This window comes from Spea bombifrons, chromosome 3 (genome assembly GCF_027358695.1).
Source record: "Spea bombifrons isolate aSpeBom1 chromosome 3, aSpeBom1.2.pri, whole genome shotgun sequence".
NCBI classification, from domain to species: Eukaryota; Metazoa; Chordata; class Amphibia; order Anura; family Pelobatidae; genus Spea; species Spea bombifrons.
The window spans coordinates 8994636-9021512 of NC_071089.1; the positions used below are offsets into that span (position 1 = coordinate 8994636).

General features: G+C 37.7%; 1 protein-coding gene across 1 annotated transcript in view; it reads right to left on the reverse strand.

The window, feature by feature from the left end:
- KCNK2 (potassium two pore domain channel subfamily K member 2) overlaps positions 1-26877 on the reverse strand; it is a 59675-nt gene that overhangs the window by 9083 nt on the left and 23715 nt on the right. The window contains exons 3-6 of the mRNA XM_053458700.1: positions 20911-21028; positions 4184-4344; positions 1535-1721; positions 1141-1280 (exon numbers count right to left, since the gene is read on the reverse strand). Coding sequence (XP_053314675.1) covers positions 1141-1280; positions 1535-1721; positions 4184-4344; positions 20911-21028 — 606 coding nt within the window. The remainder of the gene's footprint in view (positions 1-1140; positions 1281-1534; positions 1722-4183; positions 4345-20910; positions 21029-26877) is intronic.

Below are 26877 nucleotides of genomic sequence, written 5' to 3' on the forward strand. Positions count from 1 at the left end.
TTTATAATTTTGCTAATAGTTAAATAATGTTGATTTATTACCCCAGGCATATGTCTCCTAAGTGCATTTTTAATACTTGCTAACTAACTTTCACTTTTGAGAGAATTGTTACAAAAATAAAATAAATGATAAGTGATCATAGGGTAACTTTGTACTCCATCCTAAACAGTATGCCTTATATCTCCTAGCACTGGAACAACAGCAGTCAAAGTGGAGATCCGGACATATATAACGAAACATCCAGTAGGCCACCAGAGATAATTTCTCTGGAAAAAGGTTAAAAGCGCTGGCCAAACACCACCGAACCCCAAAGGTTTTTGTCTTGAGGCCTTCAATTCCTTTGTTTCATTTCTGTGAACAATTCGCCGCATCCTGTGATCTTTTAAGGAGCATTGTTAGTTTTCAACATTTTATTCATTATCACTATGAAGGCAGAATAAAGTCAATGCGCTTTCTTGTGTTCCCGAACAGCGAGAAATACTAACTTCCTCCATGATTAAGGAAGATGGACTGTAACACAGATTGCATGAGCGGACTCTGAACAATTTTGGTTGGCTTTATTACCCCTCTTTCCCAGGCACTGAAACATGAAAATATTCCATGTGCTTTCTACCCCTTCAAACCCATTGAGATTGCTGTTTCAAAAAGGTCACGTAATAAGAGAAATAGTTCACTTATTTTGATATTCTCTCGTAGCGATAATAGGGCCGACTGAAAGGCATGTGAATTTTTCTGTTTCATATTTCTATTTTTTCTGCAAAATGTAACTCATTTCAACCAATTTAGAAGAATGTTCACATTCCTATCACTCCTACTGGTTGTGGACAATGGATGAGTTGTTTTCTTCTGTATTTTCCATAAAGAAAATCTACACAGAAGAGGTTTGCTAAGAAAGTATTTGTTATGCTTTCTAAATTTGCACCACAATATCGTTTTATACAGATCTCTATTGGGTTGTATTTTCAATGAGCTATTCTGGGGCAAAATGTGGAACAATTGACAAGAATGTTCCATTGGTTTCCATGGTGATTACTCCAACAATTAGCACTCCTCTTTATAACTATGAGCCGCTGTCCGTAAAAGTAACAGCAAATAACAAATGTATAAGTTGTGTCACGCTGAAATTTATAAAAAACTTACCTCTTCCTTTGTTTTTTTGGATAATACTCTAAGCCAATCACCAATCATGCTGAGGACAGCCGCAAAATAGGCAAGGCCGATCAAGATCCAAAACCACACTATAGGTTTGTAGAAACCATGATATTCAATATCTGAACCACCTAAAAATAAAAAAATAAAATTCAATATAAAACTATAGTCACAGACTTCTCATTTACCATTTAGTTTACGGTTCTTACAGCAAGAATATTTTTTTTATAATAAATACCTTATTACATTCACGTAGTCGGGGGCGACATTATATTATACCGTATATTTGGTCTTAGTGTTGGACCATTGCTACCTACACTGAAAAGGTTAAATATGAAGTTGTCAAATTGATTCTGTTACTTCATTCACTATTGCAAAACTGTACCTGCAACGTAGTCTCCAAATCCAATTGTTGTTAAGGTGATGACTACAAAGTAAAAGGCATCCAACGTATGCCAGTCTTCTATGTGCTGGAAAATAAAAGCAGGAATCCCAACGAACAGGATGCATCCAAATAAAATGAATATCACAGTTGAAATGATGCGTATTTTTGTTTGACTGACGTTCCACTTCTGCAGACAAAAAAAGAAAATGAATTTTAGTAAATAAACAAAACAAAAATGAGTAAAAAAACTCAAATTTGTGACGTATGCACTACAGACATATTGGTTTTAGTCTACAAGTCCAGTAGAACTGCTCTTTTTTGCTGTCAAATACTTTATTATACTTTTTTTTTGTTGTTTAATATCACATTTAATTAAAGCCAACATAAAGAGGAAAAACTTTGGCACCCCTAAGAATGATGGGAAATTAAAGCTCTGATGATACAAAACCTTATGCAGATTGACTATTCTCCCACTCCAGCTATGAAGAAAAATAAAACATAAAGCAAAGTCATATTTACCTCTTTATTTCATTTTTGACAGTGAAACTGCCTATTACAAGCATAAGAGGAAATTTTTCTAGTAAATTCTGGGGGGAAAAAAAAACCCTGGTCCTATTTGTACATGCAAATTATATGCGCATATCAAATCTGAAACTGCAGGGAAGAAGTAAATCATAAAAATGAAAACATATAAAATTTTGCATGTTCTTTAAATTAAACCATCCTTTAAACAGAGAGGATTCAACACATTTTTAATTATATTCCCCACATTTGGGTCTAAAACAAATTGACTTTACTAAAACGAATGTAACTGTGCTAGCGATCACTCATAAGAGGCATGGAAAGTATTTTGTCATTTTTTTTTCTTTTTTTGTATTAAATATTAGCACATTGTGCACATTTGTTATTCAGCTTAGAAAGTACTTTTTAGATTATTGATAGCCCTTATGATCGCGTGTGACATTCCCTGTACCTTACTGCTAGGATTGATGGCGCAAATGAAAAATAAAATATATCCTGTTTAGCATTTGGCTATTTTGTTATTTAAAAGAAGAAAAAAGAAAGAATCAAAAGGAGAGAAATGCAGAACAATTATTAATTTAAGAAAATGAAAGAACGAATAATGGCTATTTTTCTCCATTTTATGTTAAAAATGTAACCATTTTGTGTGAACTTAAATGTTCTGCCGTGACAGCAGAGAGCCCGGTCAGTTAACTTTTGGCTCAAGATGTGAGCCGAGTTACAAAGGCATTTTGATTCGCCTTAACTCAAAATTACTCAACTAAGTGACCCAATATGGCAACTACTCTATCCACAAGAAAATTCGGCTGTCAGTCTATGTGCTGTGGAAATGCAGAGTTTAAGCTTTCTGCCAAGTTCCATTAAGTTCAACGGTTGAATTGGTCATCAAGTCTGCCGGTCTAGTTGAATGGGTGGTTGAGTTGATGATAAGGTTGGGTTGCCCTATCGAATGTATTGTAGTGTAAACTTTGTCTCTGGCTGTGGAGACCAGATGATTTTGCCAAGGTTAAGCCTTTTGTTTCAACCCAGATTAAAGATTTTCAACCCACATTAAAGATTAATTTGGCAAATATACAAAGTTCTATTGTTTTCATAGCAAGAGCCCACAAAGGGGATGTTGAGTCAACGTAAACATGCTGTCAAGTTGACATTGGCGTTCACTTTAGTAAAAACACAAGTTGCTTATTTTCAGAAACTTCATTCAGCCAGATTTACTATAGTACAGTATTTTCACGACCACCTATTTTATTTTGCATCTTAGTTTTATAGTAATTTGCTGTTTATATGTATTTTACCAGTATGATATTGTTTGCGTATGTCTTGTATACTGCAGACAGAGTTGCAGAGTTGTGAGTGGCATAACTTTTAGAATGGTGCTATTTAAAAGAATGATGAAGTCAGCGCGTAGGGTGGGTTGATTTGACTGTCCAGTAATTTAAGATTGTTTGGTGTAGAGCTTGTCTGTGGCTAACCGTTTATCATGTAAGTGCGCAGATTTGCTTTGTGTTAAAGTTTATTGCATTATACTAATAAGCCGGTTGTGTCTTTTCTGCTTAATCCTGAGCTGCAGATACGATGCCCCGACATAACAGAATCGTGGACTTATGTTAGAAGCGATGCCAGGTTGGGGATCTCCCTACTGTATGTGGACTCCATCCTCTGGGACTAATAGCTAAATGGTATTCTAACCTACTGAGCTTTTCCGTTAAGGTTGTACCATTAATTTAATCTACTCCTTTATTATGATTACACAAGGAATTTTTGGACTTTTGTTGCTCACTTATTCATATTTGTAACATTTGTTATATGGATAGTAGAACACTGCAGGCTTGGAACTCAATACTTATTAGTTTTATGGTACTTTTAAAAAGTATTCTTGTTTCTTTTGTTTACCTTCTTTACTTATCACTTTGTTATGAGTAGGTTGATTACTATACCTAGGGGCTCCCCAGATCTCTCCTTCTGTTGGGAGAATGGCTTCACCAAGGGTAAGGGCTAGCTGCACATGGGAGCGGAGCTGGCTGCATGTAGGGGGTCAAACAGCAAGAGTTCCCAAGTATGTATATAGTTCCACTAAAAATATCACCATCAACCTAAATAGTTAAGCAGAAATAATGTAATACTTACGACAAAAATATCTTCTACGCGAGCGATTCCTTTACCGAATATTGTCCCTAACTGATCTCCCACTCCAGCCAATAAGAATCCAAATAATGGGATTCCCAGCAAGGCATAAATAATGCAAAATATTTTTCCACCCTTTGTCCGCGGTGAAATATTTCCAAATCCTAAACAGAAGAACGAGAAAGCGAAGTCATTTGTTAGCGTTCTTTTAACACCTAAAAAAAAACCAAGCACATGTTAATTAATATCACAGAACTGCAAACAGTTGGCTGTTTGAATTTACATAATGGAAAAACACAGACCGCAAGTACTTATTTTATTTTAAGGAACAGTATATTGTTTTCAAAATCATCTGCACTAAAAATATAGACAATAAGAAGATGTTTCTTGTTTTCTTTGAGGAACATCTACTGTGGTCAGACTTTGTAGCGTTACTACAGGGTGGGAACTAACCATTTGCTAGGGGTCTATAGGTTTGATGTTAAACAATGCAACAAATTCCATCATGTGCTCTGAAATATGTGTAATTATTGTGTTGCAAATTTTGGTAAATGATGGCCAACCTACTGAATGACAGCAGAGAACAAATGTGCCAATACATATAGGAAAGTCATGGTGGTTGGTCCAACATTCATTAATCATGGAGTAGTAGAGTAGTAGACAATGGTTTCACTAAATTTGGAGACGGCAGACCATTCATTGTTTTTTTTTCTCTGAACCCCTAGCAAATGGTTATTTTCCACCTTGCAAATAAATATATTAAATATGTTAAATGTACTTATATATGGGTATTTCATATAACTTAGGAAAGCTGAGACCCATGAGTATTGTGCAGCTAGAAGCCCCTAATTTTCTCAAGTTCTCTAGCTTCGATCTCCTCACCCTTCTTGCCTAAACCAATCAACACCAATCAACTAGAGGGGAATAATAATGCAGATCCAGAGAATGGGAAGGTAAGATGGCTGATAACATGGTACATATATATATATATATATATATATATATATACAGGAATTCTATGTTTATCTTGTTTACTTCAATCTAAAACTGATTACATATATAGAACTGTAAAATGTCAGATTTGGGGACGTGGCATAGGATTTCAATGCTGTTACCATGTGATGCAGAGACACAGAGATTTTATAAACAAAACCTCAAATTACTTTCTTAGAATACTTTTAATAATAAATAAACTTAAATTTATTACTAAATTGGTAAGTTAGCGCTCTGTGGTAAAATCACTAAATTCAACGTGCAACTGGAGGTGTTGTAAGTGCGAGAAATCTTTAGGTTTCCATGTTTTTTAATGGAGATGAAACTCAGCCTCACAATATCCGAGTTGGCATCAGATGAACCATTGGTGGATTCAGTAATCTACATTTCTATGGAACTCATTTTTTCTCAATGAAATGAGCCGAGCCGGCCACTCAAACGCAATAATAAATTCCCAGCGATGAAAATGACCCTCTCGAGGATATTTTTGGGCAACTCTAAGCCAAATATATAGAGAGCATATGAAGCTAAAAATCAGACCAGATCCTTCCAGAAAATGTTCTAAATGGCTTTTACTGCATCCCTGCCACACATATAATGGCGGTATAACGGTCCCCTCTTATAGATCCAAGCCCCTGACGTACAAACGAGTAGACACAGGGGAAGGAGCGGCACTGGCCCTGGAAATGTTGGCACAGGAGCACAAATATAATTCCTAGCATGTTTGCAAGGAATATCATTGATATCATTGACATCTATGATCAACAACCTATCTCAGGAGGATAACATTTTGAATGGGGGTCCCGTGCTGCTCCTTCCATCCTCCTCGGTGCTTTCTCTCCACAATTGTTTGGTGTCGTCAAACCAAAAGCGTTTTATAGGGAAATGATGCACTACTCTACTTGCAACCCAAATCTTAATGTAATACAAGCTCAATATTTGAACCTTCACGCAGCATAAAATATTCCTCCTAAAGCAACATACTTCTTCCCAACAAGTATCGTGACACACGTATGGCCTAAAATTAAATTGTTTTGCCGTCTGTATAGCGACCACTGGGGTTCGGAGCATCAGTGCTCCTATACATTTTACACATATGCTCTATAATTCTGTTTTCAGAGGTTATCACCCAGAAGATATGCCTAGTTTAGACAACTATTATTTAATACACGTTCATACAAATCAGATTTATTAATAGATGGTTGTTGGTGATCACTTAAGGCTTTTGTAGATTTATTTATTGTTCAGAACCTAAATATGTGGTTATTTACTAGAATACTAATCCAGCAGATCACATGGTGACTTCATTGTTTGGCCACTAAAAAATCCCATGAATGCTAGCATATATACGCCACTAACATCACCAATAAAATCGTATAGTTTAGGCAGTGATATATATAGTATTAGATTTTTGGGGTAGTATAAGACTATATGGTACTATGGAAGTATAAAATCTATCTGATGCCAGTTAAAATTCGATGTATGAGTCCATGGGCCGTGGGGTCTGAAGCCATCTATCTCTTACAGATTTTTCTTTTTTATTGGAAACATGTATATGGTTTGTATCATCGTGATTCTATGTAATGATCTGTTTATAGATAAGTAATTCCCAGCTCTTTTAATAGCTTAGTAAGATTCTAATAACATTTTTTATGGAAACCATTAGGCAAGGTTTAAAGTGGACAGCAACCTGCATGCCCCATAAAGCAGCAATTTCACTTATCGCTACAATTTAGACTAGATATACTACCTCTGATGCTAAATTGTAGTATTGAGCCTGCATAAAACCATTCAGAGTTATTTAAAAACCTAAAAACATTTTTAAAGAAAAAAACTATTACACTGGTGTGTTGATATTTAAAAATTATATCTCTCCCATTTGATATAAAAGTCACTAAAAAAATCATTGTAATGGAATAAATTGAATCATACTGTTAAAGCCCTTAAAGCAAAGGTGAACGTGTGAAAAAAATCGCATGGAAAAGAAAAAAACCCTAAATACCAGGTCTTTGTTACACTAAAGGTCATGTTTTTGCTATCTCTTTCTTCAACCGCTCTTCAACCATTGGGTGTACCCACGCAGATTATATATTTTTTTGGGACGGGCAGGGCTTTTTTTTTTTTAAACCATATTCATATATGCAAGTCTTTTTTTATTAATAAAATTTTAAAAAATAGTTGAAAATACATTTTCAGCGTTTTATAGGTATATAAATTATACACATCTAGTATAAATGACAAAAAATATATTAAATATATTCATTAATTTGCCCTGATTTGGAAACCACCCTATATTCCTTTATCATTTTTATTTATTTTTATTTTTCTACATTTAAAAAAAAAATACAAGCACTGCCTCTGTCATCTGACTGTATCCATGCAGGTGATTGGCTGTAAAAGGGATCACATGCACGGAAGTCCAGGGGATTTGCTGTAGATGAACCACACCGATTATGGAGCGGTCAGCGACAGCCGCTATCCCGCGATCATGATTGCGGTGCTGTGGGACCATGTTTTATCAGTGATGTACCAGGTACATCACTGGTCCTATAGGGATTAAAGGTGATGATCAGAGGTCAATGTTATTTGGCAGCAATTGACTTAACCGAACCTCTTAAAGTAATACTTAACAATTAATATATCAATTCACAGGTGAGGAAGAAGTGATGGCGGCTAAAACAGTGCCGGAAATCAGCCCACACCCAGACGGGTTACTATGCTAAAGGATTAGGAACATTGCAAGGGTAGAATGATTGATATGTCAAGAAAAGGCTCATGTTAATAACTTTAGTATAAGCCAGCCTAACAGTAGCTAAATGGAATGAGACACGCAACGTTAACCTTTGACCACAAACTCGACAAAGCCACAAGGACAAATACAACAACAGAAATGCAAACACAGTCATCCATACACTAAGCTACATTCCAAAAACATACAACAGCCATCCTGTCTCAGAAGTTTCACGTCTGGTGACTTTCTTTGACACTACAAACAGATTAGAGACCAAGAGACTTATTGTTTCAATACGGTGACGTATTCACACCACGGCCATGCTATACCCTCCTAAGAAACAGAACAGAGGACCTCCATAGTAGAAGTATACATCTGACTTCCAACCCTAAATTGCCTTCAAACTGATGCTGCTCTGGGGCCATCAAAAAACAAACTTCACCTTAGGAGTTTGCGTAGGAAGGAATGGAATCATCTGTGAGGTGTCCTGTCTGAAGCCATTATCACCTATAAGAACAAAGAAACAAAGGAATAGCTGTCACACTCTTGTCTCTCGTACTCTACAACAAGTTTATAAGACAGTGTTTATCAGTATTATAAACATGTACACAGCCATAATCGTTACCAAATTCTAGTTCTGCCACTACTTTGAGGACAATAGCTCATAGCCGTTCTCGTTATCTATTATCCAAGCTAAATAAGCTAGCGTTGGTGACCTCACGGGATATTCAGCATATGGACCGTATCCTGTAGCTACCACAAAACCATCATAGAACCAGTAGGGAGTCTCAGAAAACACATTGCATGGTCCGTGTGTGAAAGAAATTTATATAAGTATCCCACACAACAACACATTATAAACAAAATAAAAAAAGGTAGAATATAGTTGTTCTTAGCATTAACAGGTGCTCTCCACTTTAATTCTATGTTTTCTCATCTGTTTCCCCCTTAACTGAATGTCTAGATTGGCCAAAGATGTCCAAGAGCCCTAAACAACAAAAAGAGAACATTGTACAGAGACGTGATATGTATGTCTTCTGTAAAGAAAAAAGCTGTCCATGCATGCATCTACACAGCCCTGCTAATATCAATAAGCTGTCCATGATCCGGTGCAGCTCATTGCAGGACCCTTCACGGTGTGGAGGTGAGGTTCCACTACCAATCGTCCTAAGGACCTTCAAAGTGGTCTAGGGTTCACATAAAGTGGTCTATTCACTAGCCATTTAGTTCAGCCTGCTGAAAACCAAAATAAGATTGTGGTAATTCGCAGGTCTCCATCGACTGCTTAGTAAATCAATTGCATATCTGAGTTGTGCAGAGCTGTCTCTTAATTGTTTTCGATGGATCTTAATTGAGGAGCTACTTGGCATCTTGAAGAAACGATACTATGCTGAGAAACTGACATAAATGTGAAGAACCCTGATGATATTTCTGGCAATATCAGAGAATCATCATATAAACTCAAAATCACATACTCGTTATCACACTCTTAGCTCATAATATAGCCTACTAAATGTAGGGCTGCAACAACTAATCGATAAAATCGATAATAATCGATAATGAAATTCGTTGGCAACGAATTTCATTATCGATTAGTTGAATCGATTACCGTATTTGCTCGATTATAAGACGAGGTTTTTTCCAGAGCAAATGCTCTGAAAAATACCCCTCGTCTTATAATCGGGGTCGTCTTCTAATCAGACCCCAAAAAAATGCTGGCGCCATGCTGCTTACCGGTCGCGAGCAGCGTCTCTTCTGTTAGAAGCAGGGCAGGAAGCTTGCAGCGTCCTCACAGAACTCTATCTCCCCCCTCCCTCCTCTGAGGGCGGGGCCAGAGAAGTTGCTACAGCCGGTCCCCTGCAGAAGTCTGCGAGTGGGAGATCTGCAGTTCAGGTGAGGGGGTGGGGGAGGGTTTTTGAGTATGTGTGAAGTGTGTGTGATTAAGGGAATGAATGAGTATTTAAATGTTTGTGAATGAGTGTGAGTGTGTGTGTGATAGCATGGATGTGTAAGGGGGGTGGGGGTTGTAGCATGGCATATGGAGGCTGTAATCCCACTGCTATCATCCCCAGGTTCCAGCATGTACTGGCTGCCTTGGCTTGATAGGAGTGTGATTGCTGTTAGCAGTTTGATATATATATATATATCAAACTGCTAACAGCAATCACACTCCTATCAAGCCAAGGCAGCCAGTACATGCTGGGTTAAAAGGCATATCATGGGGCTGAGTGGCATATAGGGGGTTAAAATGCATTTCTGGACCTCCAGAAATGCATTTTAACCCCCTATATGCCACTCAGCCCCATGATATGCCTATATACCTCCAGAAATGCTTTATACCCCCCTATATGCCACTCAGCCCCATGATATGCCTTTTAACCCCCTATATGCCAGAGTGGCATACAGGGGTATAAGGCATATCATGGGGCAGAGTGGCAAATAGGGGGGTATAAAGCATTTCTGGGGGCAGAGTGGCATAACTGGGGGGGGCAGGTTGGCAAATAAAAGGAAATTTAAAAAATATATTTTTCTCAATCATAGCTTTTATTAAACATGAAAATAATTTACATTAATTAATATTTACTGGTAAAACTTTTTCCCTATAGGGTATTCTTATATTCAGGCTTTTTGTTTTTTTCCTAAATTAATATTTTGATTTTGGGGGGTCGTCTTATAATCGGGGTCGTCTTATAATCGAGCAAATACGGTATTATCGATTATAAAATGAGGGTTTTTTCAAAGCAAACGCTCTGAAAAATCCCCCTCATTATATAATCCGTTTAGTCTGACTCACCGTCTCACAGCAGCAGCTCCTACTTACTCCCCCTCCCTGTAATCACTGTGACAACTGGCCCCGCCCCTTCCTTCTCCAGGCCAGAACCACCTGGCTGTGACACTCATCTAACTGTAAGTATCTGTATATATGTGTGTGTATATATATATATATATGTATGTGTGTGGCTACTGAAAGTTAGGGGAGGTGGGGGTTAATTTAGGGGCAGTTATGGTTAGTGGGGTGTTTAGGGTTAATTTAGGGACAGTTATGGTTAATTGGGTGTTTAGGGTTAATTTAGGGGCAGTTATGTTAATAGGGTGTTTAGGGTTAATTTAGGAGCAGCTGTGGTTAATGGGGTGTTTGGGGTTAATTTGAGGCAGTTGTGGTTAATGGTGTGTTTAGGGTTAATTTAGGGGATGCTGTGGTTGATGGGGTCTTTAGGGTTAATTTAGGGGATGCTGTGGTTAAGGGGTTGTTAAGGGTTAATTTAGGGGCAGTTATGGTTAATGGGGAGTTTAGGGTTAATTTAGGGGAATCTAAATCCTGGGGGCAGTGAAGTGACATATCTGGGGTATAAGGCATATACAGTATATAAGGCATATGTGGGGAGGGCAGTGTGGCATGTCTGGGGAGGACGGAGTGGTGTATCAGGGTGTATAAGGCATATCTGGGGGTAGAGTGGCATATCTGTGGGTAGAGAAGTGGCATGTCTGGGAGGCAGGGTGGCATGTCTGGGGAGGATGGAGTGGGGTATCAGGGGATATAAGGCGTATCAGGCACAGTGGCAGATGTGGGAGGCAGCATGGAGTGGCAGATGTGGGAGGCAGCATGGAGTGGCAGATGTGGGAGGCAGCGTGGAGTGCTGTGGTAGGCAGCATGGCATATGTGGGGGGGCAGCATGGCATGTCTGGGAGGCAGCGTAGCAAGCCTGGGCTCAAATGTGCATATATTGGGGGGCTGGTTGGGAAATAAAGACAAGAAATGTATTATCAAAGTTTTTTTATTCTGCTGTTTGTATTTAACATCATTTGTTTAATAAATTATACTAAATAAATGAAAAATTTACATTCATTTTTTTTATCCGATTAATCGATTAATCGAAAAAATAATCGGCCAACTAATCGATTATTAAAATAATCGTTAGTTGCAGCCCTAACTAAATGTATTTTATTATTTATGTGAATATATTTATATTTATATTCAGCACTAACACGTACTTGGTGCTTTACAGTTTTCAGTATAGTAAAGCCGGTGCAATAAAAGCAGTTACATAATAAGCAGGCCTGGTGTGGCCATCTGACATACTGAATATACCTGGCCCCACACGCTACGTAAGCATAAAAACATAGCGCGCAGCCACGGATATCCACCCATGTTTACGTCATCAGGCGGATGCTGGCTATAAAGTGCCTGGGCTACCCCCTCATCGTCTGGGTGGCCCTTAAAATAGGTACACAAATGTGATATACAGGGTGCAGACAGTATTTAAGAAAGGTGACCTCTGTCCTAAAGGTAACAGGCGACCCAGGGAGCTGTCTGGGGTTCCTGAATCCGGGGGGGAGCTGATCAGATCTGGGCCCCACGGTCGCACCAGTCCTGCCCCCAGTCACCCCGGTAATCAAGGCGCCCAGCAAGGTCAAGCACAAGGAAAAGCTGTGAGAGTGAGAGACAGGAGCTGTGAGAGTTGGACGAGCGGGAGAGCTGTGAGAGAAATAACTGTGAGGGGTGAGGGAGAGCTGTAAGAGAGATAAGTGTAAGGGTGATAGATAGAGAGCTGTGAGGGATAGGTGTAAGGGGGGAGAGATTTATAGCTGTGAGAGGAGAGATGGAGATCTGTGAGAGTGAGTGTGTGTATGTATGTGTTAGTGTATGGTGTGTGTATGTGTGTTACTGTATAATGTTTCCATGGTGTGTGTTTGCCTGGTGCTGTTAGTGTATGAGGAATATGTATCAGCATATGGTGTTAAATAAACTATGTGTATGTTATTGTTATGGAGCTAGCGTGTGTGGCGGCACTGTTAGTGTATGGTTGTAGTACTGTAATGCTACAATAAAAAAGAAAAGGTTCCTTTTCGAAGGAGCCATAATTTTCTTAAGCATGCATGTCAGAATATTAAACATTCATAAAGATAATATTACAATATCAATTATCCACTATAAAAACTTCATGTTTTTAAACTCTAAAATAATAACATTACCAATGTATCTGGCTCTTTAATCAATATTATAGCTTAACAGGACTACAATTAATATATATATATATATATATATAAATATAAATATATACCGGAATATATATATATCTATATATATATATATACACACACACACACAAAATATGTACACTGTAGCAAGATATTTTTTTAATATGAGTTAGCACTACTACGGAGACTTTATGATTTTAACCATAATGGACAATGCAGAACGGTTCTGTTAAATTGCCCCTTTTTATCAATAAGTTCACATAACAAAATATGGATCCAGTAGTTCTTTCACAATAATTGTAATACATTCATCAATAATAATTATATATATATATATATATATATATATATATATATAAAACTTTTGGCAACAAAAATGTAATTTGATTATACCCACATTGTACATAAAGAATAGAGCTAGAGAAATTTGTACTGGTGGGATTTTTATTCTATTATTTAAAAAATAATTTGCCATTTCTTATCCTTCGGGTTGGTAACAAATCATAATTTAAATATGATTATTTCAGCATCGGAGGTAACAGAATAGGGCCAATGTTTCCTATTCGACCTATCCAGCAGAACTAGACCTACATTGTATGTTGATCTTTAGGCTGCTTAAATGGGGTCTACCAAAAGGTTACAGGATGTATATAAGGTCCTCTTATAGTGTTCTATGGAGATGTATGAATAAGAGGTATAAACATTACTGTCCTTACATATGTTTCACCAATCCACATCAATGTGTAATTCGTCGTTGTAAGCATAAAACCGATGACTCATTAAGAATGACTCAAAATAACTCGACGACCAGAACTCGAGAAAAACCACAAAACCAACTTTTGTTATTTTTCTGCAGTCTGGATTTAAGCACATCTGGTGTAGTGCTAATAAGTTAGATATCTTGTCCCATAAGCAAATTAGTGTCACATACAAAAAAATATAACGTGATTAATACATGTCCTCTGAAAATATCATATACCCATGAGAATGCAAAATATTAACTGAGATACATTCTATCAACAGAGAAATATCTTTCCTGAAACTCGGTATCACATGGGTCCATGCATGTAGTGGAAATTAATTGTTATGACAGCTTTAGCTAAACAACTCAGGATGATTTTTACAAATTGAATTTCCGATGAGATAACAATAACAGTTATCACGTTGTAATGATTCACATGTTATTACAGATGTACAAGTGCAAAACCCATTTGTATATTCTCATGTGCGCCTCTTTTTTTTTTTCTTTTTGAGAAAGTTGAACGTAGTGTGGTCTGGTTGTGTGTTTAGCGAGAGGTCATGCGAGTGTATATGCTGAATCTCTGAACATGAAAGCTTGTAAGCACATAATAACCAGTATTAGTCAACTTTTAGCTAAGGTACAATAAATACTAACAGAGAGACTCGAACTAACCAAAATTTTTAACAAAGATGGCCTAGAATTTTGTACATATGAACCACAGAATGTTGGGTCTAATATGCATTTCATACATGTATTTTATTACACGTATCTACTGTAATTTAGAACTAGAATGTTTTCTGAATGTTTTAAATATGTTTTGTTTCTACGTATAATTTGTACATTATTTCTAGCGGTACTAAAATAGCGGGGACGTGTGGGAATTGTATGTAAAATTTTACTGTGTCATAAAATATTTTTCCATTTTAATTAAAGGCTATAAGATGAGACTTTTGAAGGGGGTGTATCTGCTATCTATGCTATCAAATCTGCTTTTTTCAAGCAAGGACCTATAAATCTTACCTGCTTTCTCCAAGCATGGGCCTTTAAAATGGATTTATGCTAGCGATTTTCTAAAAATATACAGTATATATATATATATGTAGAGAGAGAGACCTAGCACTGAACAAATCCAGTAGCTATCCATGAAAGCAGAGAAGAGGGTCTGACATAAACCAACATTTGGGGAAGCAGAAACATTTTGGGAAACATATGAAAAATAGAGACCCTTGAAAGAATTTAGTTGGCCGGGAGAACAGGAAGGTTAGTATGAAAGCTCTGCGCCTGGAAAATGATGCATGAGCGAAATTTCCCCAGGACAGCCGTGCTTGTTTTTGTAGAGCTGAGCGGGTGAGCTGTCCAAGACAGACAGGGTGTTTAGAGTTTTTCTTTTTTATTACGTTATTGGGACAATCATTATCTGCACACCCCTATCAGGAGAATTTCATAATATGTATTTTTGTTCAATTCCATGTTTTTACTTGCTAAATGCTATTTTTGTTTACATTTGGTATTTTTTTATGCATTCAGTATAAACATATTTATTTGCATATAGCGTGATGTTGACATATACTGTATATTTTTAGTTATCACCCTGGAAAATACAATTAAAAGAGGTAAAGATTTTGTTTTGGAGAGAAATCTGTGAACTGCACTCTTTTTCCTTGGCTATTCTCATCTTTCTTCCGTCCAAGCACTGTAATTAACAAAGGTGTAGGGCAAATGATCATGTGTAGGCCCCTGGAATACATGTTCATGCACTCCAGGTAAATCTGCCATCTTGCATCTCATTTGCGATAGTGACATATAATAAATTCACAAGACTTTGCACTTTCGGAGTCTTTACATAAAGAAAAACAAGACTACATGAGCCTATGGGTTCTGCTTTCAAATTCCATGTTTATATGATAATGTAACCTCTGAAACATGGTTAAGGGTAAAAGAAGGGCTTGTTCCAAAAGCAGAATAATACCAACCTACCCTACCCACCAGCCTACCCTACTGAGGGGGTTCTTCTTTCTTACATCACACCTCTTCTCTATGCTCGGTGGAAGGACAAAGACATCACAGCCGAGCGCTCTGCCTGAAGAAGGGCAGCGTGAGAGGTATGGAGGTCTGTGTTGGCCGAAGCACAGGCCTCCACAGTGTAAATGGGTTGTAACAAGACCCCAAATGCCCAAAGGAACGTTCTGCTGTTGGTAAAGCAACGCAGGGACCGCTGCCTCCTTGACCTGCCGCCCTAAGACGACAGAAAACACTACATTCACCACTATTCACCGCAGCTGTTGTGGTTGTGATTGGTGCATTTAGGGCATTTTCTTTACCCCTATTGTCTAGAGGACTAATAGGTGACTCCAAAAGATGATTGAGCATTTACTAAAAACACGTAGTACATCTTGCAATAAAACGATGTGATTTAAACCCTTCGGCTAATTGAAACATAGGTTTGAACTAAACTTCATACAAGTTATAAATTCAGTATCCCACCTCAGATCAAAGACCTTTGAATAAACCGAGCCCTCAGCACGTGGCTTCCTACTTTATTACTAATTTCAACAAGTCATGTTAATCATATCATGTATTTCTCTCACAGGCTTTTAATAAAGCTAGATCAGCTTTCAGAATTCTCTGCTAACATAAAACAGATTTCCTCAACTTTCAATAATTTTTACAGCTTTGCCAACCATTCAATGCTGGAGAGAAATGTATCACAAGCAGTTGGATAGGAATCATGGAAACATAGAATCTGATGGCACATAAGAACCAGTCGGCCCATCTAGTAAGCCTGTTTTTTCCCGATGTAAGGCTCAGATCTTATTGTCCTTGATCTTCTCTTGGATTCAGGAGCCATATGCTTATCCCATGCATGTTTAAATGCCCTTTACTGTATTAGCCTCTAAGACCTCTGCACCATGCTTGTCTTTTCCAACACTTTATTGCATTGCCTGCTTAAAATTAAGTCCTTAGAAATAATTATTCCCAAATCCCTCTCTTCTGTTATCACTGACACAAGTGTCCCCAATGCTATATTTTGACTTGCGATTTTTACATTCCAAGTGCATTATTTTACATTTATCAACATGAAACTGTAGCTGCCACACTCTCGATCATTCTTCTTATTTACTTACATCATTTGCCAGACTTGTTCCACCCGGAAGGTCTACCCTGTTGCAGACCTTTGTATCATCTGCAAAAAGACAACCCTTACCATTAAGGCCTTCTGTAATATTACTAATAAAAAATATTAAAAAGTACAGGTCCCAATACTGACCCCTGAGGTATCCCGCTAGTAACAAGGCCTTTCCCCTGAATATACACCATTTACTACAAGCTTCTGCCTCCTGTCAGTCTACCATTGCCTTATCCGATCAACTATTTTAATATAAAAAAATAAATGAAGTTACTTTGACAAGATATCCCTCCCATAAACCTGTGCTGTTCTTGTTTACATCCAATGTAATTACATGCTAATGTTTTCCTTTATCACGGCTTCCATTTATTGCCATTTATTACCAACGTAAGACTTACTGGTCTGTACTTAGCCGAGTCTTCCCTGCTTTACATTTCCCCATTTCTCCTTTCTAACTGAGGTCCCTACTCTTCATCTTCCTCTGTTAAAACTAAACACTCAAATGTTGTACAGTAGGTACAGGAATAAATACAATACGCAACATATATTTATGGTAAGAGCACTGCTCTACCACATAAAAAAAAAAAAATAAAATATATATATATATATATATATATATATATATAATATATATCTAATTACAGTCCTATGAACTGTCCTGTACCAGCTTCCTTGCTTGCAATGTAACATTATGTGCTTCTTTTCTCTAACCAAGGCTTTTTTGAGTATATACCAAATACATTTTGTTCTGAAAAGTAATTTTCTTTAGCAGTAATACGTTAGATTTAAGTTATCATCAGCGCTGGGTTTTTTACGCAGTGAATGCGCATTTAATGAAAGCGATGTTTTTACCAAATGCTGAGATCAAAATGTACTTCAAACTAGTTTCTTGCGAACATACAGTCAGCAAAGGATGCAATCATATCGAAGCTGTCACCTCCAGCATCAAATTATATAAAACACCATTCCAAGATGGAGCTCATGGGTGGACAACCATATAATCAAGCTGCTAAGGCGGACCTCCACTTCCTAGCAGGAGGACAATTGATACCATGGCACAGTGATTAGGAGGCTTATGCATTCAGATTCGTACAAATTGAAAATTTACAGAATTTTGGCACATTTGGCAGTTTGTACCAAGCCATGAAAACTAGGCCAGACCCCCCCCACTAAGTGGACAAAAAGGAAGCAACCTCCCCTCTGATTTTTGTTGAAACCGAATGGGCAGGAAACGTAATTTGAACTGAAAAATGTGTCTGAATAGTTTTTGGCCCATTTGCACATGTCCAGCGATTAATATAACAGTGATAACTCCCAACAGCCAATCCTGGATGAGGGCTGAGGTAAGAGCTGCAGCTTTGCATTTCCTGTCACCGCAACCTATCAAAACATAGTACCAGAATATGATATCATATCCTGGAGCTTCTTCTAGACAGATTGCTAGGTGACCTTGTGTGGACTGTGCTGCAAAAGCCGTTAAAAAAATCCAATAATGAATAGAAACCATAGAAAAAAATTAAATTGTGTAAATAAAATATATTATTTACACAAAGGCTATTTTTAGGCTACAAAGTCACACACAAAAAGCATTAGTAATGAACTGCCCCTCCAGCCATACCGCTAACCATACTCCCTAAAACAAAAAAGAAATATACTGCGTGTGCCCTCTCTAGCCGTAGTGTTCTTGTTTTTTGGCTGCTGTTAAAAATAAACACTGTAAATAATTGAATCTGCCCAAAGCTCTAGTTCTTGAAAAGGACAGAAGTAAATGTAAGTAAATATCCACTGGAGCATGAAAACAAAATACATCACAAAATGATCTAAAATCCATCGTTACCTATCAGAAACAGACATGCATGTGGACAGAAAAAAGCGTGCTTTTTTAACACTTTACCTGTCAATCAAATCAGTCCTGTCTGAAGGGTCCCTATACCTTTTATATGACGTTCAGATTCCTAATAGAATCAGTGATGTATTTAGGTTAGTCGCTGGCTTAAGCCTGATCGAGGGCACAGCTCCAACAGCCACTCATGACCTACCTTGTTCCAGGTTATGTTTTGCCCGAGTGGCAACTCAAAATAACTAGTGCAAATATCGGAATATTGGAGAAATATTGACCCTGTGCTGGTCATGTACCTCGCGGACTCACCAAAAGACGATCTGTGTTATCTAGTATTCCTGTGGTAGAGCCTCCTGTTGCCACAATGAGTGATCTGCCATTGTCTCTGCTTACTCTCATTTCCGATACTATATAAGACTGGTCCCCCTTATCTTCATTGCCCTTGTGTGGTCTCTGCTCTCTAGTGATCTCTGCTAGTTCCTGTGTTTGTCTGATTGCAGCCTGCCCCTACTTTCGGCCTGATTTTTGACGATACCTAAACCTACCTTGGCTGACTTGTGATATATCCTGAGGGGCCTGGTGGATCATCAGCAAGTCCCACAGCCACTCAAACCCAAAGGCTTAGCCTAAAGGGGAACCGATCAGAGGGTAAAAATCCATTTTGGAGGGTACATTCCTTTGCCAGACAGTCCATCCATCTTCCATTAAGTGGTCTACTCTCTGGAAAACATGATACCTCTCTGCTGACATTATATAACAGCGGGCCGCCTTGGACAGATGTCTATGGAGTCATGTCACAGGCCTCTGCGGAGTAACTGGGCTTGTTGCAAGGCCTAGCAAGCTCGCCAATAGGGAGGTCTGTATCAGGTTTTATGGACAGAGGCTCCTACCGCTCTAGGCCTAGTTGACCTGGGCTACCATACGATACTAACTTGAATGCAAACTTGCAAGGGAAGAGCCCTTCATTCTTATACTTATTTGGTTTATGCATATTAATGTTAGTTAATGTTGTATTTTCCCCTCATTTCTGTCACATAAGTGCAGAGTATTTTTTCATCAGTTTATAATTAAAAAAATAATGATTATATTGTAATGATTAAAAACGCACGATAAGTATGTAAAAACTGTATTAAAAAACGTGAATTAATCAGCATTGTGGTAGTTTGTACTTTTACAATTACTTTTAAAATAGTAACATGGAAATTGGCTGACGCTGTTGGGAATATGAAGTAATAATAATAATAATGTTTAATAGTAATAATCATTTTAAATTGTAACATGGGCTGGTTTTAAGAATAAACAGAAAGTTTATTATAGCGAAATAGCAGGAAATCGCGTAGATCAAGTGATATTACAATCTGAAATTGCAGTGTTTTTTTGTTGCAATAATTCATTTTTTGTAAGTATTATAATGACATATTATTTAGGGAGTGAAATGTTTTTCCACAGGAAAGGTGAAATAATAATAATAATAATAATAATAAACAATGGAATATATGTTAGATCAAATTATTTACACAAATAAATATTACTTGGGTAACACTAGTCCAGGTTATTGATTAAAGCAAATTAGTTAAGAAAGAAAAACAAGGAGAGAAAACTGCATTTTCTTCATGAAAGTAAGAGCAGCAGTAAAGGTGAATAGATCTCTGCCATAACATTACCACGTGCGCTAAAAAATATAGCTGCAAGGGGAGGGCAACCACATGTCTATGTATTTAGAATGCGATGTCATCAAAGTCCCTGTTGATGTCATGGTCTTGTGTCCCAATACTTTTGTCCATATCTTGTATATATGCACACTTTATAAAATAAATATTATTATACAAATAAAAATAATTACATTGGTTGGACAAAAAAGGCATAACCTATGAGTATTTAAAAAAATATTTAATCATGCTAAACATGCTAACAGAATTGTAGTATTAGGTATTTTATAAGTAGTCTATCTAGCATACCATGTTTATATTAAGAGCCACCTTTTTGGCGGAGTTGAGATATGAAATACGGGGGGGCGATATGCTCTACCATGTCAACCTCCTATTTTCTTGACATACCCCACCTACCACACACCTATGTCCCACCCGCAAAGCCTTTTTATAGCATAGAGGACCCAATGTTCTTTGTTCCTTATGGGCATCTGGAAATTAATCAGACCATTGGCAACACAACCAAACAAATAATAGTAAATTGGACTTCCTCCAACTAAACTACACCAGGAACTTAACTGCACTGAAGCTATGAAAATCATTAGCGTTTTCTATCATTATGTAAAGCAGTGAGCAGTGTTTATAGAACAGATCAAAAGGGGTCCTACCTATGGTAGTAATAACAGTCCCAGCAAAGAAGAAAGAGCTGCCCATGTCCCAATGGCTGTATTGACTTGAGGTGTTTCCTATAGGAATGATCCCTGCATTAATCGCCGCCATGACGTGCTGCAAGATTAAAAAGACTCCGTCAGTACGCATAGAGGTCTTCTCTGAGAAAAAAAAATGAAGAAATATGAGTGCAGGTATACACATGGACACAGAACACAACGTGTAGAGGTGAAGCGATGGCATGCGGGGCTTCAGGCTGAAAAATAATCTGGTCATTCCTGCCCATTTAGAACCCAATTACTATAATTCCCTATTTGCAATTAAATGATAATACCTTTGATTAGGAGTGTTTTTAATCTGAAATCAACAAAACAGGATTTAGCCCTTTTTTTTAAACTGTACCTTCTATGTAAATCATTGTTCATGATCGTCAATATTTTAGAGCCAATAAGTTACTAGTGTTGAGTCCTGTCATTCTTGCAAAGCCCTCCTCTGTGTATTACATCAAAGCGATCTGACCTCCTACAACCGTTCCTAGTCCCCGATTAAACTAATAGACCAGGGGCGTCCAACCTGCGGCCCTCCAGCTGCTGCAGGACTACATCTCCCATAATGCTCTTTCAGCTAAGGGGCTGGCTGAGGAGTATGGGAAATGTAGTCCTGCAGCAGCTGGAGGGCCGCAGGCTGGACGTCCCTGTAATAGACCTTCAAGCAAATGTCCCTTCCGTGATATCAGAAAGTGGCAGCAGGCGAGCAGAGGGAAGAATTTAAGAGGCGCCACTGGAAGGCTGTGAACAAGAAACTACAGAAAAATGGTACATTATTTTTTTTAAAAAGGGAATAAATTATTTAACATGTACACAAGAGTAATACATAATATTTTATGAATTTAGGAAAGGGGAAAAAATCCCGTAAAAAAGTGGAACGGCATTAAAGCAACCAATGCAATAATGCCACAGTCTTCAGGAACAGGTCCAGGAATGGTTTCTATTGTGATAAAAATCATTTTCAGCCCTCTCAGAGTCATTTTTTAATATAACCTCCTATATTCATAAAAGCCATTACATGAACATCAAGTTCCTTTTTTTTCTAGTATCTAGGTATGATCATTTCTAGTATCCTTCTATGATAATTATACTTACACTGAAATGGATGGTTGATGTGTTATTAATATTAATTAATTATAACATTATTAGCACTATACATTACACAGGATTTTTATATCTTTAAATCACACATTATATTGGTCCCAGAAAATAGATGAGCCTCATATTTAATGCATCTAAAAATGCCAAATAATCCTCTTACTCAGATAAGACTCATACGGCTCCGAAAAGTGGGGGAGAAAAAAATAACTTTAAGCATTTGTAAAATTCGAACAGATGCCGCTCTCAACACGAATTAGTAAAACAGAAAGGAACAGCACAATACACAATTATATTACAGATTGTGATATTATTTTTTATGTTAATTTCATGTCAAAATGGCAACTTCAAATAGAATAAAAAAAATAAAAAAATACAGACATGCTTTTATTACCAATTATAACAAAATTAAACCAAGGAATGGAAAACGATTACCTGTTAATCCTATTAAATGTACCTAATAGTTGTAGAAATTAGAAAAAAAAGCTACAGTATATACTTAGTCTTAAGCTAAAGAATGATTTGTTAAGATGGGGTTCAATGCTTCATTGGATGTTCCCTAAATATAGAAGGCTGGCTTCCATTGTTGCGCACAAATTAAAGTAGCTTTTATTTGTATTTTAAGCATTTTTGAATTCTAGAAACTGATTATTGTATAAAAAAAAGACAAAATGAGGCAAAGTATATATTGTATATGATTTATTTTGTACTTGTTTTTTTAAGAGCCCTGTATATATATATATATAATCAATAAGTGCAATGAGGGCCCATGCTGTCTTATGCAGTCTCGACTGATCTTCCATGTGGACCATCACAAGCACAACACGTCCCGCACAATGTTCCGTACTCCAAATGAAATATTGACAGAATAGAGGAAACCAAGGGAATCGTGACTGCTCGCACTGCATTAAAAATTCTCAGCAATGCAGCGTTTGAAAATAAATACCAAAGAGTTAGGGAACTGTGTACAGAAGCAGAAGAAAATGCACACTTGTCACCATGAAGAAGAAAAAAACTCTAAAGGATCAATTCCTTCTGCCCTGTCTATCCACAAATCTGCCCCATGCAGACCCATGTTGGCACGTAAGGCTGTTCAGATAAAATCTCTAGTACATTCCATCCGATTTTCTCCTTTATGCTTCAAAACTGGCATCTTCAATTAAAAACACCATACCTACCAAGTGTCCCTCCTGGGACCAAAATGCCTCTGTCTTTCCTCCCCTGATACCCTTCTTTTCTATTAGATCAAAAGGTTTGCTGGATATGAGTGCATCAAAGTGTTAGTCACATATCAATAGGACACAAACACACATAAAATGTCTTGGTAAACCTCAAACTCTCTCTCTTTTTCGGCATTTTAAATGTTGCAAAGTAGGAGATACATTTTATTGTATTGGCCACCGCTGCAGCTAATAATAGATTCATCTTAAAGATCTCACTTCAAGGTCATATCAACTTCACGGGCGCAGCTGAACAATGTATGAGCGCAGAGGGTTAATACGCGCAGTCGCTTTACTACAGACCTATTAAGTACTCAAACACCATGACAACCTCATTGATTGACATGTCTTCAAGATGAGCGACCAGAACACCGCTGTGATTTTAATCGCAAAACCGTTAGGATTGCTCAATAAAGGTCTGAGACGAGTCAAAGCGCGGCCTGTCTGACGGGATGGTGAAATACGCAAAAACACTGTCAAAAAGAAATACACTTTCAGAGCTGATCTCAACGAAACACATTTTCCTGGTGTCAGACTGATGTAATCGCTCGGCTTTTAATTTGCTGAAACTAGACAAACCTTAAAATTCCTGTTCAGAAGTTGTTCTCGCCCTGCTGTAAGATTAACACCCTTAATTCAGTAGGTAACACCAGGTTCAGTGAATAGAAACCAGGGATGTATAAAGATTTGCAAAATGTTTTGGGTTTTTTTTGCATTTTTAAACCTGCAGCATAGAGAACATCCGGTGTTCTATTCCTGCTTTGTTTGTTTCTGTGGAAATAAAATATGTATTTTTTTAACTTAAAATGCACACAGTAAATGTTTTATTTTCCATAATACCTATCCTTCTCCATCAGGGGGGTACAACCAATACCTCTGAATGTGACAAACAGGGGGCCTTACCTTCCTTGAGCTTTCACTGCCTTTCTTTCGGCCCTTGCGGCCCTGGGACTCAGGTGACCCTATTGTGAGCATTGGGCAGAGCAGTGGAAGGAGCATGGAGCAGGGTAGTAAGAGGAACATTGGGAGGGACAAGGCAGGGGCGCCCTGTGTTTGGGCTTGTGCTGAGCCCTAAGATTTTCTTGACCCTGCCCAGCTATTGAGAAACGAATAACCAAAAACAAATACCCAAATTACAAAGCTCTCCGGTCAACCATGTCCACCCGCAAGAATGGACGGCACAGAAAGCTGATGGAGTGAAAGTAGAAAAGATACAACACAATCTGATTTTCCGGATATACCTTCAGAGCTGTCAGTCTGCACAGGTTCACTACTTTTCCTTACCGGAATCTCAAGTGCCGGTCCATACCCACTTTGGGTTAGACTTGACATCCACTATGGCCATAAATTGTCCACCATCTCCATGTTTCATGCCTTCCCAGTAAATTGATGAAGGTGGCAAGAGGGTGTTATTCAATTAAAAGTGAGTGTGGTATATGTAGCAAAAATGGTACTCAAGTCTCCTGGTATCTGCCTATAGCATTATATATCATGTAGTTGTAGAGGCCCACTGGGTATCTGTCCTGTTTTCTAGATGGATGGTTTCTTTATAGAAATATTTTTTAGGCAATTCAAATGTTGCCTAACTTATATATTTTGCTAGGAGCACTTAATTGTCATGTGACACAAAATCCGGTACTGATAGGTTGTTGCCATAGAATTCAGCTTGGCATGCACGAGGCTTCAATTCATGTTTCATCTACAGAACCTTTAACTATTTATTTGAGCTCTGTACAAATTTCCAGACGCTATCCAGAATCCCACGTCACCAGAGTTTGTAACCGGATCCCATTACTGGTATTTTTCTGTATTTTTCTACACGGCAAACTGTGAACTTTGCAATTATTACACCAAAAACAAGAAATCATTTCAAATCTTTGCAATTACCATTTAAGTTGTAAGATTTTTTTCATTATTATTAGCATAGAATTCTTTTTTTTTTCAAGTGCTAATTATTATTGACGTTTGAATATAGCCCCTCAGGCAACAACAACAATTAATATTTTTCAACAAAGAAAAAAAAAGATGTATTGCTGAAAATGAATGATCCGTTTCATTTTTTCACGACCGATAATACAATAATGTGATTAAAGATAAAACACTCGCATTGAGATTTTATACCATGCATTGATTCTTAGAATAATTTTAGGTGGAATTCCAATGGTATATTTACTGTGGGTTGCTAGGCAACATGAATGCTTCCCCCTAAAATCTGGCAGAAACTGAGATACAGACGTAATATGTGGAAACTGTAACAAATTGCAATAATCCGTCACATAAAGTATATCAAAAATGGCAAAACGAAGAACACAATTCCGTGCTTTCATCTGGCATTAACATTTCGCATAGAGGTTCTGTTTAGCATACAGGGCCTGTCGTCCCGTTCCTCGCTCTTACTTTGGGGAGTGAGCACTCAGGGAAATGGCTAAGAGTGCCTGGTTATTATGAAAAATAATAGGCAGTACTGGGATATTGGGATAAAAAAGAGCAATGCTCCCCTTCTCCATCTCCAGAGTTAAGTGGTAACCTACAGGCATGTCAAAGAAGAGTGAAACCAGTAGGATTCACATAAAAATCTTAAGTCGGAAGTATTTCAGGTATTTAGCAGTACAGGGATCCAGAAAGAATGTTTGGGGCAAAAACACAATAAATGAACATAATGAGAACATGTAATTATGAAGGGAGGCTAGGAGAGCTCTAAGAGGAAATATCATAACAGCATTTCTGTTCAGAGGACGCAAGATGCTTTGTAGAGCTATGACTAGGAAAGGAGGCGATTGTACGTTGAGCCGAGGAAATAATAATAATAATAATATTTTATAATTAATTTAATAATTTATTAATATTATTATCTTTTATTTATATAGCGCCAACAATTTACGCAGCGCTTCTTACAACACATATACTCAAGGGGACGAGAATTGACAGACAAACCCATACATTCATTTATCAACTTCCCAACTAATACCCCAGGCAAATCGGGATTCAGGGCGGGCAGAAATCTTAAGACAATTTGGACAATGCTACTTCCAACTTTTTGGGAACAGTTTGGGGAAGATCCTTTTCTATTCCAGCATGACTGTGCCCCGGCGCACGAAGCGAGCGCCATAAACACATGGTTGGATGGGTTTGGTTGGAAGAACTTGACCGGCCGCGCAGAGCCCTGACCTCAACCCCATCGTAAACCTTTGGGATGAACAGAAATGGAGAATGTGAGCCGGGACTTCTCGTCCAACATCAGTGCCTGAACACGCAACTGGATGAATGGGCAAAAATTCCCACAGAAGCTCTCCAAAATCTAGTAGAAAGGCTTCCCAGAAGAGTGGAAGCTGTTATAGCTGCAAAGGGGGAAACAACTTCACATTAATGTCTGTGTATTTAGAATGTGATGTCATCAAAGTCCCTATTGTGTAATGCTCAAGTGTCCCAATACTTTTGTCCATACAGTGTAGTTCTCTATCTGTGAATATCAACATATTTGTGTCTCAGTCTCGCAATCCTTTCAATGTTCTTACTGCTGCCCAGAAAAAATGTAGACCAATTTTTTTTTTCCACCTGGACATCAATGGCTCGTAACAGGACAAGAAAAAATAGCTGTCAT